At 35.0% G+C, this 15,342-nt stretch overlaps 1 protein-coding gene and 1 long non-coding RNA gene across 3 annotated transcripts; both read left to right on the forward strand.

Moving 5' to 3' along the window:
* The first annotated feature begins 3,897 nt into the window (after window positions 1–3,897).
* LOC117332393 lies at window positions 3,898–14,087 on the forward strand. 2 transcript variants are annotated; one of them, XM_033891282.1, is made up of 7 exons: window positions 3,898–4,091; window positions 7,300–7,490; window positions 9,182–9,309; window positions 10,302–10,441; window positions 11,370–11,513; window positions 13,408–13,552; window positions 13,972–14,087. In XM_033891282.1, exons 1-6 carry the CDS (start codon window positions 4,043–4,045, stop codon window positions 13,458–13,460), a joined length of 705 nt encoding a protein of 234 aa, XP_033747173.1. In that variant the 5' UTR covers window positions 3,898–4,042; the 3' UTR covers window positions 13,461–13,552; window positions 13,972–14,087. The 2 variants fall into 2 exon arrangements, with proteins under 2 accessions (XP_033747173.1, XP_033747180.1); XM_033891289.1 differs by lacking the exon at window positions 3,898–4,091 and adding an exon at window positions 4,105–4,250.
* A 143-nt stretch (window positions 14,088–14,230) lies between these two features.
* Window positions 14,231–15,128, forward strand: LOC117332604. Its single transcript, XR_004533761.1, has 2 exons — window positions 14,231–14,649; window positions 14,995–15,128. It is a non-coding gene; the product is annotated as an uncharacterized LOC117332604 (long non-coding RNA).
* The last annotated feature ends 214 nt before the right edge of the window (window positions 15,129–15,342 follow it).

The raw sequence follows: 15,342 nt of genomic DNA on the forward strand, positions 1-15,342 counted from the left end.
TTTCACCATTTACAACGAAAGTCAACATCACATGAATTTTGCTTTGTGTTTTTTGTAAATAAAACGTTTATTAAATCGATTAGTTTAAAATGTATTCTTTTCTTGATTCCATATAAAACGGCAAGTGTATTCAAAACGAGATACGAAACATGTTCATATTGCAGTTTTGTTGACCTTCAGGTCCCTCGACGCCTGCTGGTTGCATTCAGATGAACGGCATGACACTGGCAGTCCTCGTTTGATGTTCTAGTGTATTCAATCGTCTCGTGTTGACTTACTACTTTTCATTACCATCTAAATGTTTACCCAATAGAATGGGGGTATTGTGTGGACAGCGGTGCCATCGGATAAACGCTTGGGATGTAGAATTTCCTTAAAATGTATAATGTATAATGTATGCATTGTCGTTAAAGGGTCTAACATTCATAAGTATTCTTAGTTTCATTAGATTTGAAATCGAAAAACAAAACATAACAATCGAGATAACACTTTTCATTGTTCTATTGTCAGTCTTTGTTCTGTAAAGTGCTTGGCACGATTGGTGAATATAGACACACAGAGTTTATGTTTACAATGATTGGCAGGTCGATGGAAAATATCAATGTCTATGGTCACTTTGTAACAGGAGTGCCTATCACCATCAACAATATACATGTACTTGTATTTAATATTAGTATTTACATTGTACTATTAGGCTAGATTTTAGATAAAATCGTTAAGATTTATAACTGTAATTAATCGTAGATAGCACGGACTACAAGACCCACCTCACTGTGTACTATATGTTAACATATGTACCCCCAGTATTACAAGGAGTTTAGTATATGACCCACCTCACTGTGTACTATATGTTAACATATGTACCCCCAGTATTACAAGGATTTTAGTAGGACCAACCTCACTGTGTACTATATGTTAACATATGTACCCCCAGTATTACAAGGATTTTAGTATATGACCAACCTCACTGTGTACTATATGTTAACATATGTACCCCAAGTATTACAAGGATTTTAGTAGGACGGAATAACTAAGCGGCGCCTTTTTATTCGTTATTCAGCATATACTCTATCTATTATCATGTAAATATGCCTTCATCCAATTTGATAAAATTGTGTGTTGAATAGTGTTATTTCCAGAATCCTTATTTCCTTACAATACATTAATAATGTGGTTCTTGGTTGTTTAGAAATTTTGGCCTTAAATATTTTGCTGGAACCTTATTTGTCGATTTCATGAGATGATGAATTGAATTAGTCTAGAGACAAATTCAATAAAGTGCTTAACATTTCATAATGAGTTTGTCTCAAGAATAGCTCAATTCAGCACCATATGAGATTGAAAAAGATTCATCAATCAATTCAACACGCTTTATTAAACTGGAGCATGCCTGGATAGATGTTCACAAGTCTATTTAAGTTATAGTCCGTCATTAAACGGTCGTTTGCTGTGACACAAAGAAGATTTACGCGCAAATATCAATAGGATTTACTTTTTCATTCGCCAATGTTTCAATGAAGAAGAAAAAGAAGAAGAAGAAGAAGAAGAAGAAGAAGAAGAAGAAGAAGACACCAAAGCATTTTAACTTCGGTTTACAACACGGCCTTCAGAAATACATGTAAATGTTGATGAAAATTAATGGTTACTGTTATGACATCGTTGGGAAATATCTTAACGATTTGACAATATACCTTTCTATCGTTAAGAACTGTACCGCAATACTCACTTTGAGGAATTGACATTACCTTTGATTTTGCATAAACAGAAGACGCTTACTCTTCCAAAATGCATGGTCTTAAATTTACTTCCTTTTGTTTCACTTCGATATTTTATTTAAAAAAAAAAAAAAAAAATGAAATAAGAAATTGAATACTGTAAAAGTGGAAATGTTCGCGATGTGGAAATTTCCGCTTATTTCGCGATCATTAAATCTCCGCGAAAATATCCACACGCGAATATAATAACACATGAAAATATTGGCACGCGAATATTTCAACCAAATAAACTAAATACACTTATATATCCAAGACGCAAGTTCCTGGTAGTAAACCATGTCGTCCGTGATAATAATAATAATAATATCTTTTATTTATCCAGGGTTACATATTTAGACAATGTCTAGTTTACAACATGGCCCTGCATCCTATATATGTACAAAACATAAAACAATTTAAGATAACAATATAATAATGTAAGCAATTATCACAGTTAATGAAACTTAAAATTGATGTGTAGCGTTGTCATGGTCGGTCTTTTGTTTGAGACATGGCTATGCTAATTTGAGTAATTAGTAAAATGATAGTATTTCATCTAATTCAATGTTGACTCATCATTTCATGATAATTATGATCGCTTCTACGTATGCACATTTTGTATTCTTTTCCGTGAAAATGAAGTGTATCGTCAGAACATTTAGAAAACAATTCAGCGCTCACGTTGTGACATTTTTAAGGTCAGCAATATTGATTAGTGTTATCTGCTGTGAGATTTGATTTCTCCATCTCCAGCTGTCTGTTTTGAATTTCTCATTTACTCGTGCTGAAGCTTTATATTTGTTTTGTATAGAACACTTTTTCGGCATCGACCGAGTGAATTTAAACATGTAATTTCCTCACACGAAGTTACAGCAATTAAAACGATGGATTCTGCCAGTAGGGTATTATAGGTTTTTTTTTCACGCGCTATTAAAACAAAAACTTGATAATGTACTTATGCTACCATGGCCATAATGAATCGGTATAGTTACGTAATTAAATTTATGGATGAAAATATTGAATTTCAAGAAACATGTCGGACTTATGGTGAAATTATGAGTTGGGATATAATTATATAAATTTGTATTTTACTGAACAATACAATATATCGAGTATATCCCTAAACGTCAATGTAACGATTATAAAAAATATCTGTCCTTTGATGCGGTTTGGGTTTCACATCAATAACTTATCTCCTCATCTCGAAAATTGGGAAAGCCATTAATTGAAAATCGCAAACCGTGGCATTTAGACAACTGTAAACTGACGTGTTTCAACCAAAGTTATTATCTGTCTGATGAATCAATATATCCCTGAAATGTAACCACACACCAGCTACACCGACCTTTCTCTCTGTTTTCATTAGTTTCAAAGACATGGAAGCCACACTGTAGCAGGAAGGATTGTTATCAACCACAATGTTATCGTTTTGAGACAATAATTATTTCGGTTGGTAATGCAATTGTAACACAGTATCACTTGCATCAAATGTGTAAAAAATGTAAATGTCTCCTGCACCTTTAGCATATCGAAGATAACTTTACATTGAAAAGAGCCATGCTGAGAATATTGCAGTGTTAAGAAATAATTGTTTCCCATTCTAAGATATCAATAAATGTCCATGACACCGTTTTCCGATCAAATGTTTGAATGTTTATGTTTCTATCTTATCTACTCTATAATGAAAACAAAAAACAAAAACAAAACAAAAACATGTTGATAAATAAAAATAAATCAACATCAACTAAGGGTTCTAAGAACCAATAAAAAAATAAAGTTTCAACATTTTGTTTCTATACCTTGTCGTTCCTACTAGTAATATTGCCACACGAGATTGCGGACTACGTATACTACTTACACTCTCTCCTTTGTATTACGTTCTGATTTAAACAGTCACTATTGATTGTTAGGATAGTATGGTTTGTTGAAACTATGTACAATGTTGAAATAATAGACAGTGGATTTGGTTCACCCTGCCATCAGTAGAACGGACCTAACACTCAGCCATACCTATAAAATGATTGATTTTTTGTAGAATCCTTCTCTGCTCTCCATCCGGTCACATTTACTGAACAACCGAAAATCAAACTCAAAGTATTGTACACGAGACTGCCATTCTTGTTAGCTATTTAAATAATTCCTATTGAACATTGAACAAACTTTATGGCACAGCAAATCAGTGGATGAATGGATACAGAGTATGATGAAGCTTGCAGTGTGTTTTACGTAATATGTGCTTACATTTGTAACCATAGCACGCGAAAGTGGCACTACCTACATACTACGAGATGGTCTTCATTCTTTTAGCAGTGTTGATGATCGGCTTGCCTTTTGAAGGTAAGTTTATTTGTGAAAGCGAAAATTTGTATTATGTACTTATGGGCCACAAGGCCTACGGTCAATAAAGAAATTGAAAATTGAAAGTGGGACTACTTACATTCTACAAGATGGTCTGTATTCTGTTGGTAGCGTTGATGATCGGCTTGCCTTTTGAAGGTAAGTTTATTTGTGAGTGGTTCCTTCCGCTGGTTTTCTATATATGGTAATATATTCTGGTTTTCTCTTTAATACTGTTCCTTGTACTTTTCAAATGTAACCCTACATAGAATTTACGTCAAGTTTGTTACTGTAAATGACATATTTTGCACCAAGACTCGTATATAGAAAAGCTTTCTTAATGCGGACGGGCTTGATACGAATTCCTGCTTATTACGAAGTATATTAAAGTCCCGAATTAAGCTCAACCTTATATATTTTAAATCCTGATATAACGAAATATTTCCTCTGGTCCTGGGAAATGGATAATTAGAATGTCATACTTTTTTTTTTTTATAAATATTATTCTTTCCATGTTGGCAGTTTCTGACATTCATTTATCATATGGCTATTGGTCACGCTGAACATGAAGAGAAATATTAAGATTTTGTTGAAATAAGGAAAACTGTGCATTAAAATTGATTATCAATGAGAATCCTCACAAAGGTAAAATGTTTAAAAGGGTAACGTATTACATCTCTCGAAAAAAACCTCTACATTTCAAATAAAGTCAGCATCTTAATTTCCGTACTCCCTTATATAGAGGATGTCTAACAGTGTCTTCAGTAATACCAAATATATTTCACGAGTGTGGCTAATATGTTGACATTTTTCACGAGTGAAAAATATGAAAAGATTAGCCACATGAGCTTAAGATATTTGGTATTACTGAAGATACTGTTAGATATTCTGTTTATTACATTTTATAGCAAAATATTCCGAGGCAGCTCAATCTCTCCCAGAATTCATTGCGATCCTCTGTCAACGGCTCACAAATGTAGGACTAATCGTGACGTTATGTATGTTGCATTATGACGTCATATAACATGACCGAGAGCTCTATACAAATCTTAATTTTCTCCATTGTCGTTTGTATGCAGTATACTGATTGGTCAAATCAGAAAAAGATAATTATTTTCGATATTTCACTGGTAAAAATGTAACAATTAAGATATACCCTTTCCAACGTAGTCAAGTGTGACCTTTGACCCTAATTGCATGCGTATTGACGGTTCTGAAGAGGTGTAGAACATTGTACAGAATGCAATGTTTCTTTTACATAGATGTTTACTTGACAGTGATCCAGTATGACATTTGACCCTTCAATATTTTCCGATATCCACCCAAGCTCTTCCAGGTGTAGCATTTTATATTATGGTATATGGTGCGAGTATGGACAACGTAGACATGCGTAGATACTCCAGAAAGACAGACAGACAGACAGACAGACACTTTTACAGAGTGGGAATTATGATCCGTTTGCGTGCCATTAGGCATAGTTCCATTATTGACTGTTCTCTATCTGATATATATAATTGATATGCCTCTGATCTGGTAGGTATTTAACGCCAGATAGTTTATATAAAATGCATCTGTTAATATATATTGTCAACGTCTGAATTCAATCAAGTGACGATGTATGTGAACTTGTAACCTATTTCATATTAAGCATCTATAAATCTTTTTGATAGACACACAAGTTATAACAATTTGAATTTTCTCAACTGTCAACCGAAGCCAACTTGCCATGTAATTTGAATACTGTTTTCTTATAGATAAACGTCGGTCTAGTGGTAGTACACAGGAGCGGGCTGAAGTTAGCAGCGGATTCGTTATTCGTTATTGGGGATTCGAATATCGAATCCGCTGCTGGCAGTGGATTGGGGATTCAATTTTTTATGTGTAAATGATATTTCTTTTTATTGACATTTTGACGTTTGGATTCAAATGACAAATCCGCTGCAGCAGTGGATTGGGGATTCAGTTACATATAAGTATTTTTTTTATAATATGTGATTGGGGATTTTAATAACGAGCGGATTGGGGATTCGAGTAACGAATCCGCTGCGCTGCCAGCAGCGGATTGGGGATTCAGTTTTTTATGTCACTCCGAAGTTAGATGATATTTGGTGGTCTAGTGGTAGGACGCGGGGCTATGTGACCGAAGGGTCGCTAGTTAGAGTCCTGGCACGGTCGCTAGTTAGAGTCCTGGCACGGTCGCTAGTTAGAGTCCTGGCACGGTCGCTAGTTAGAATCCTGGCACGGTCGCTAGTTAGAATCCTGGCACGGTCGCTAGTTAGAGTCCTGGCACGGTCGCTAGTTAGAATCCTGGCACGGTCGCTAGTTAGAATCCTGGCACGGTCGCTAGTTAGAGTCCTGACACGGTCGCTAGTTAGAGTCCTGGCACGGTCGCTGTGTCGTATCATTAAAAAGATACTTTACTCCTTTCTGTTCCAGTTGACTCAGCTGTAAATGAGTACGTGGTAGCTATAGGACAGTGAAAGAATTGTCGTGTGTAAGTCGTTAGCTCCAAAATGGCAGCTCCGACTGAATGCTCCCAAGGGAGTTGATAAAGTCATCGTCTGATTGCTAAGGCTCATTAACCACAATGAAAACTTTTGAACCGCTTTGAGACGGCTATGTTGCTGTGATAAAACAGTATATGAAACTCCTGATTAATTATATCATAACGTATTGCTCTCAGACGGTAAAATCTCTGAAGTAGATGTTTCTCTGGCCGACCGATTAATATAATCGGGCCTGATCAGGGAAAGAGAACAGATCAACGTCCCCCTTCTTTGTAAGATGACGGTAAGACTTCAGTCTTTTGGGAAAGAATATCAATTATAGGTCAACACTTACCAATTAAAGTCTTGGTGGTCTTAACTTATTCACTCTTACACTTGCTTATGATACCAAAAGTCAAACCACTAATTCTTTGTGCTTAAAGTCCTTTTTAAATCAAATATCTTTTTAAATAATCATTGTCATCCAGGTAATAGGAAAGCCAGTGGATTAGTCTTAGTGACCTCTCTGTGTTGTATTCAGCATGCATTTCGTTAGTAATGCAATTAATGTAAGGGCATGGTAACAACTCTTTAAAACAGAGTTCCCATTAGTACGATATTCAGATAGAATAAAATTCATCTTCAACTAATATGTGTCCCTTTAGTGATCGAAAACATTAACCCTGACACACCGGTATAGATTGATATTTTATATTGATCAGGCTATTGTATGCAGAATTTGATGTGCGTGTCATCGACTTCGACATCGGCACCACTTGACATTTTGGAAGATAGCCATTATAACAACTATGGTCAACCCTACGTGCCCTGGTGGTCAATGTTTCGTATTCCATGTAAGAATTCCTATCGAAGTCCATTACTGGACAGCTGGACCAGGCTCAACGTTACCAAGGTAATTCAGACGTTAATGACGTAATACTCAGGTCAAATTGGCGCTGTGCTTTTACGCTAATTGATTTTTGTTCGTCCGTGCTTTAAATTTGCGGAAAATTTTCAATACAAATACTATATTTTAATAATTCATATTACGTTAAAAATCATGTTATTGTTGATGTAACCATCTAGTTTCGTGGTTTTAGTAAACTCACTGGTGTTCCTTTGTTTCCTTTATGTTATAGTTATATATAGTTATTGGTAAATAAGTAAGGTGTTACCAAAAAAATATTGGAAATCCGTTCAGCTAGCTTTTTGTTTGTTTGTTTGTTTACTGAATTTGATTTATACAATTATCATACTGATATGCGTATCGCTAAGCTGTTTATCTCTGCGACAACGTTTAGTTCCGTAATACTGAAATGCTGGTTTGTAATACCAATCCTCAATCACAGAGGTATGTCTAGTCTTATATTAAAATAGTCACTATAGATATGCCCCTGTGCCTCAATGTTGCAACGATGATGTATAGTTTAGCTTCGTGACACCATCATGTCTGTGCTGCTGCAAAACGTTATTGATATTTCACTTTCGTAATGCCACATCTAATGTGTAAATGACGTCACAATGATAATTGGTCTTTCTGATAATTTCAATATATAATTAAATAAAAAAAACGTGAACATGCATCTACCGATATGCTAAGTTGAATATTAGGTGTCTAAGGAAAAGTTTACCAATGATTATGTATGTGTAACAAACCAATTTAATTATCTATTACAGCAATAGTGCATATCATATATTTAATAAAGTATTCAAGATAACTTACAGAATGTAAAAAATATACATATTTGTGACATGTTTTTATGTTATATACTTCTGATGATACCGTACGTAATATACTGTCATTAAATGGTCTAAATATGTAAGGCATTTCAGGAAATAATTATTGCTACATCTCTATTGCTCTTAGCTATTTCATAATGACAGACGATCCAATTTACGTATTATATAACGTATCTAACTGTTAGTAACGTTTACTAGGCTTGTAATATTCATTACGTATCGACGGGTCGCTGTAAGTCATTTAGTTGGTTGTATCACTAAACTTAAGCATGTTCTATGGAGATTAGCATACAACGTCAAAATGAAATTCTGTATATTGATGCGCCATAAATCCCTGATGAACGATACCATCGGTATACTTATAGTTTATCACTAATACATCATTATAAGACCGACAGGTATGAATTTTCTCACAGACGAAAACATGTTTTACACTACCCTTCAACTGGAATGTTAATTGAAATATATGTTTGTCATTTCTCATTTGATAATTTTCTGTTTTAAATTACTTTGACACCACCGACTCCATTGTCTCCTTTTAATACACACTATATTAGTATATTTTATATTCTTCTAATTTTTACACTGTGTTATATTACCATTGTATGTATATTCGACTATAAGTGTTTTAACCATGCCATTTAGTAACATTTGTGTGATATTTAAATGTTCAATAATTAATAATGATTGTTAACTTTATGTTACATTGACTGATAATACTATATTTACTACATCGTTATAGTGTTATTTTAGATTGTGTCATGCTTGTACATATATTTGATGCAGTGCTATATTGTTTACTATGTTAAACATTGTCTAAAATTGCTGTTGCTGAGTGATTGACATCAAATTTTCGTATTTCAGCTGAAAATGAGTGTTGTCAACAACTTCAATCAGGTGTTTTATTATGAAGAGTTTGACATGGACGGTCTTAATATCTCCGAAATATTCATGAATCTGACCACGTACAACCACTCGTTCCACTTGACAGGGTAATTGTAGTTAAGTGTTTAGAAACGGAATATTATGTTGACTTAATACTTTGATTTCGTAATTCACCATGTAAACCATATAATTATATGCCAACTGTGTGTTTTAATTGATAATTTCCCATTGGAACCATATAATACTATGATAGATCTATATTTTAATTGATAATTTATTATTGAACCAACATAATACTATGATAAATCTATGTTTTTTTATTGATAATTTATTATTGATCTCATATAGTACTATGATAGATCTATGTTTTAATTTGATAATTTATTATTGAACCCACAAAATATTATGATATATCTATGTTTTAATTGATAATTTATTATTGAACCCACAAAATACTATGATAGATCTATGTTTTAATTGATAACTTATTATTGATCCCATATAATACTATGATAGATCTATGTTTTAATTGATAATTTATTATTGATCCCATATAATACTATGATAGATCTATGTTTTAATTTGATAATTTACCATGTAAACCATACTATACCGTGAGTATGTATGTTTATCATGATGGATATTTCCCAAATAGAACATGATGTTGACAGTAAGCATTCCCATAGTTTTCATCAGCCTACAACCCATGTGTTACTTTGTGTTGTTAATTTTTCTGTTAATGGTCGACATCTTTCACGTAAACAGTGAGAATAGGGACACGTTCTTTAATATCGAATCAACTGGACGTGTACAGCGTAGGTAGTAGAAGCAAGAATGTTGAAAATGAAAAATTAAAATCATCACAATTATCATAGAGCTTAGTCATATTAAGCTGCTGGGTACGTTACACGTAACGATCTGTTAATTATTCTGATAAGCTATTTAATATAATCGGCCTCATATGAAAACAAAAGAGACATAAGTACTTTTTTGAGCCGTAGCCGTATGTTTAACGGATTAATTATCATAACAGTTCAAATCGTTATGCCGATTCATGTATTGAAGATATCTTCATAAATTCCTTTCTTTTGTTTTGCAGCGAGAATGGCATGGATTTCGTGATCGCCGATCTTCATGATTCAAGAAATATAAAATTTGGCATATTGCCAGAACCTGAACCAGGAAATAGACTGATGCTGGATCTCACAGATGATTACTTTAGAATACCAAACGCATCAGGTCGGGTACTAGTAATTAGTGTATTGTTTTCCTGTAAATAAACATAATGATTGTAATTAAAATATACATGCACACTACACTCTGCCTTTCATCAGTATTTCTATGGAGTTTCCATTTGATATGATGTATGTTACATACTTCTCAGCACTGTAATCAGAATTGTTTGCATATACATACATTATAATTATATACACGGTACAATGAAAAAAAGAAAGCACGCTTTCTCACACAGTCTGAAATAAATCTTGGCTCTAGATCTATAGTTCATGTTTTAATTGTGATACTATAATGTAATCTGCACTTGTAAAATGTTATTTCGCTATATAACAAAACATAATTACTTTAAATATGTCTGGGTGTATTCACAAAACGGCAATTCAGTAACTTAAATGTTGGTTCAATCATTATCCATCCGATCTAATGGGAAAAGAATACAATATACGAACAAAAACCGAAAACATTGATTTGCATGGAGACATCAGACCAGGTGCCCCAGAGAGATTGCGTCTCCTGATATTATACGTGTTATATAATTGTGTTCATACCAGTTTTCGATATATCATATTTGTTGTTTATGCCACTACAAAACACCATTTCATCATATTTATGTGTGTTTTTTTATTTAGATATATACACTTTTGGATTATACAAGATTCTAAAAGCATATTTTAAAATCTTGAATTAGTGGACTGATATACACTTGATCTATACTACACTACATTACGTGACAACAATTTGGGAGCCTTTGTCATTAAACCATTTCAAGTGTCTCCATGCAAATTTGTTTTTGTTCGAATTTTGCCTTCATTTGCTCGAGCTTGAGTTAGAATCACAGTTTCGTTAACATATTGGTATTCTCTGTGAGTTTCGTAACGAATATTTAGAGATGTTTAGACTTTACCGGCCATTACATATTTTTTCTCGCCAGATTTCCAGGAATGCGTGTACTACCCCGCCAGTAAACCTATTACTTACACGACGACTTTGAATGTATCTAATCAGGAACAGTGTTTTTACGGATGTTTACCGCCGACACGACGAATCCGCAATCCTGTACACCTTGGATGGGATGGTATACATACATTGATACATTACATAACTAATGATATATTATTTCTACATTGAAACATTGATGAAATATTCTTTAGTTTCACGTAGGTATGAAAGAAATATCCTATTTGCAGCGCATATTGGTGTGTCACTGTATAAAGTCAGGTCATGTGTGTCACTGTATATAGTCAGGTCATGTATGTCACTGTATATAGTCAGGTCATGTGTGTCACTGTGTATAGTGAGGTCATGTGTGTCACTGTTTATAGTGAGGTCATGTGTGTCACTGTTTATAGTCAGGTTATGTGTGTCACTGTATATAGTCAGGTCATGTGTCACTGTATATAGTCAGGTCATGTGTGTCACTGTTTATAGTCAGGTCATGTGTGTCACTGTTTACAGTCAGGTCATGTGTGTCACTGTATATAGTCAGGTCATGTGTGTCACTGTATATGGTCAGGTCATGTGTGTCACTGTATATAGCCAGGTCATGTGTGTCACTGTGTATAGTCAGGTCATGTGTGTCACTGTATATAGTCAGGTCATGTGTGTCACTGTATATAGTCAGGTCATGTGTGTCACTGTATATAGTCAGGTCATGTGTGTCATTGTATATAGTCAGGTCATGTGTGTCACTGTTTATAGTCAGGTCATGTGTGTCATTGTATATAGACAGGTCATGTGTGTCACTGTATATAGTCAGGTCATGTGTGTCCCTGTATATAGACAGGTCATGTGTGTCACTATACAGTCAGGTCATGTGTGTCACTGTATATAGTCAGGTCATGTGTGTCACTGTATATAGTCAGGTCATGTGTGTCACTGTTTATAGTGAGGTCATGTGTGTCACTATTTATAGTCAGGTCATGTGTGTCACTGTATATAGTCAGGTCATGTGTGTCACTGTTTATAGTCAGGTCATGTGTGTCATTGTATATAGACAGGTCATGTGTGTCACTGTATATAGTCAGGTCATGTGTGTCCCTGTATATAGACAGGTCATGTGTGTCACTATACAGTCAGGTCATGTGTGTCACTGTATATAGTCAGGTCATGTGTGTCACTGTATATAGTCAGGTCATGTGTGTCACTGTTTATAGTGAGGTCATGTGTGTCACTATTTATAGTCAGGTCATGTGTGTCACTGTATATAGTCAGGTCATGTGTGTCACTGTATATAGTCAGGTCATGTGTGTCACTGTATATAGTCAGGTTATGTGTGTCATTGTATATAGTCAGGTCAGGCGTGTCGCTGTTTATAGTCAGGTCATGTGTGTCATTGTTTATAGTCAGGTCATGTGTGTCACTGTTTATAGTCAGGTCATGTGTGTCACTGTTTATAATCAGGTCATGTGTGTCATTGTATATAGTCAGGTCATGTGTGTCATTGTATATAGTGAGGTCATGTGTGTCACTGTTTACAGTCAGGTCATGTGTGTCACTGTATACAGTCAGGTCATGTGTGTCACTGTTTACAGTCAGGTCATGTGTGTCATTGTATATAGTGAGGTCATGTGTGTCACTGTTTACAGTCAGGTCATGTGTGTCACTGTATATAGACAGGTCATGTGTGTCACTGTATACAGTCAGGTCATGTGTGTCACTATTTATAGTGAGGTCATGTGTGTCACTATTTATAGTCAGGTCATGTGTGTCACTGTATATAGTCAGGTCATGTGTGTCACTGTATATAGTCAGGTCATGTGTGTCACTGTTTATAGTCAGGTCATGTGTGTCACTGTATATAGTCAGGTCATGTGTGTCACTGTATATAGTCAGGTCATGTGTGTCACTGTTTATAGTCAGGTCATGTGTGTCACTGTATATAGTCAGGTTATATGTGTCACTGTTTATAGACAGGTCATGTGTGTCACTGTATATAGTCAGGTCATGTTTGTCACTGTTTTTTGTTACAGCCAGGTCATGTATGTCAATGTTTCGATGGAGCCTTGTCCACTTACGGATATGAAGTGTCTGACAGCAAGCAATGTGGGAAAGATTGTACGGGAGACACTTCACAGAAGTGTGGAAATGGAACTCATGTGATCCTCATCAATACATGTATGTACAGCACAGTCCAACATTGAACATCATTCGAGATTCCCTCAAACCCATACAACAAACGATTTCATGACCAATATTGAACATCATTCGGGATACTCTCAAACACATACAACAAATTATTTAATGGCCAACATTGAACATCATTCGGGATTCTCTCAAACACATACAACAAATTATTTAATGACCAATATTGAACATCATTCGGGATACTCTCAAACTCCTAGAACAAACGATTTCATGGGCAAATTTCCTGTAATTCTTCTGAATACCTACAACATATGACCTCTACCTTATGAGATATAATTGATACTGTCCTTCACTTTAGTGGTAGGACGCAACTTTTCGGATATCGTTAAGGTACGAAATTCGAGATAGATGATTTAGTATGGTATGTTTCCTCTTTTCCATATGGACAGACGATGCTATAGATAACGGGTTCTGGACCGAGGAGGCAAAGTCTACTGTGATCAGCGTCGTTATACCTATGTCGGGAGAGATTACGGTAACAATTCGCCTACCTGTGCTCGACTCTACCAAAAATATATTTTATGCTTTTGTAAAAGTATCAATTATTTGTTATGTAATAGATACATAATGGGTACGAGTGATGTATCGGATATATCACACGAGTGCGTAGCACGAGTGTGATATATGCGATACGTCACGAGTACCCATTTTGTATCTGTTTTATCCAATGACAGCCGAGGTTTTGTCACCCACGTGCCTAGGGGTGGAGCTATAAAATTGATCAAAACCTGTCACTGTGATATGTTTCCCGCCAATTTCTGACACGTTTCATTCTGTCACAGTCTAGTCCATTCATTTCTAGTGAGACTGTCAACCATGGCGGATCATGAACTGATCATTGATGTCGATGTATTTACCGACCAAGTATGAGTATGAACTGGAAGATAGTGACACTGTAGCTACTGACATTGGATTATTTGATACCAAGGAATTAACGTAACCAATTGTTGTAAATAAACTGAACGGTAATGTGAAAAACATGTGAAAGACTGCAGGATTCGAGGGAAATTACACAAACGGTAACTGCTCCGGAAAGAGGACCTGCGCTACTTCCCTTTACCAAGCAGGTAAGTCTAAAATCATATTGTTTGAACAAATTGTGAAATGAAATATTTTTCGTAAATTTCGACGTTCACGATGTCACGAATCTTTCAAAGTCCATGAAATTGTTTAAATACATCGATGAATCGGTTAATCGGTATTTTTATCCACTCGTCCTGTTATCATTTTCATCACTATTTTGTTTATGATAAGATTTTTGTGCAACGAAAATGTATGGTTACATTTGGCGTAATCTGTATAACCATTTTTTTTAAATGACTGAAATTTTATATGTAATCATGAATGCGTTTTTTTACTGATCTGTTAGACCTAAAATATACTCAACAGGGTTTTATATTCTGTTTCGTCAGGTTTTGATGAGCAACTCAATATGGACAGGACGGAACATCGCAGCACGGCTGTATGCATACAAGGTGAAGAAAGAAGACAACAAAGAACATTTCTAAACGGCACTCGTATTTCATTAAATTTTGTTTAAAATGTTTTCCTGTCTTTGTTCATTTGTCACGCCCACATTTGAAATTGGCCCCGCCTCAAGACTGAGGCATGGACCAATCAGAAATGCCATGTGATATTTCAGATATCACATATGTGATATTTGAAATATCACATAGTATGCAATATAACGCCAACAAAAGATCAAAGAAAAACCGAGGCGTCATTGGATAACAACTATCACAGGTGTAATAAAACCACAG

The sequence above is a fragment of the Pecten maximus genome, chromosome 1 (assembly GCF_902652985.1).
Source record: "Pecten maximus chromosome 1, xPecMax1.1, whole genome shotgun sequence".
NCBI classification, from domain to species: domain Eukaryota; kingdom Metazoa; phylum Mollusca; class Bivalvia; order Pectinida; family Pectinidae; genus Pecten; species Pecten maximus.

Bases quoted from the DNA above. Each gene is read 5' to 3' on its own strand.
- LOC117332393 (XM_033891282.1), top strand. From the start codon at position 4,043: ATGGTCTTCATTCTTTTAGCAGTGTTGATGATCGGCTTGCCTTTTGAA. The intron at 10,442-11,369 runs GTCGGGTACTAG...TTTTCTCGCCAG, and splicing joins TAGAATACCAAACGCATCAG to ATTTCCAGGAATGCGTGTAC. The intron at 11,514-13,407 runs GTATACATACAT...TTTTTGTTACAG, and splicing joins TGTACACCTTGGATGGGATG to CCAGGTCATGTATGTCAATG.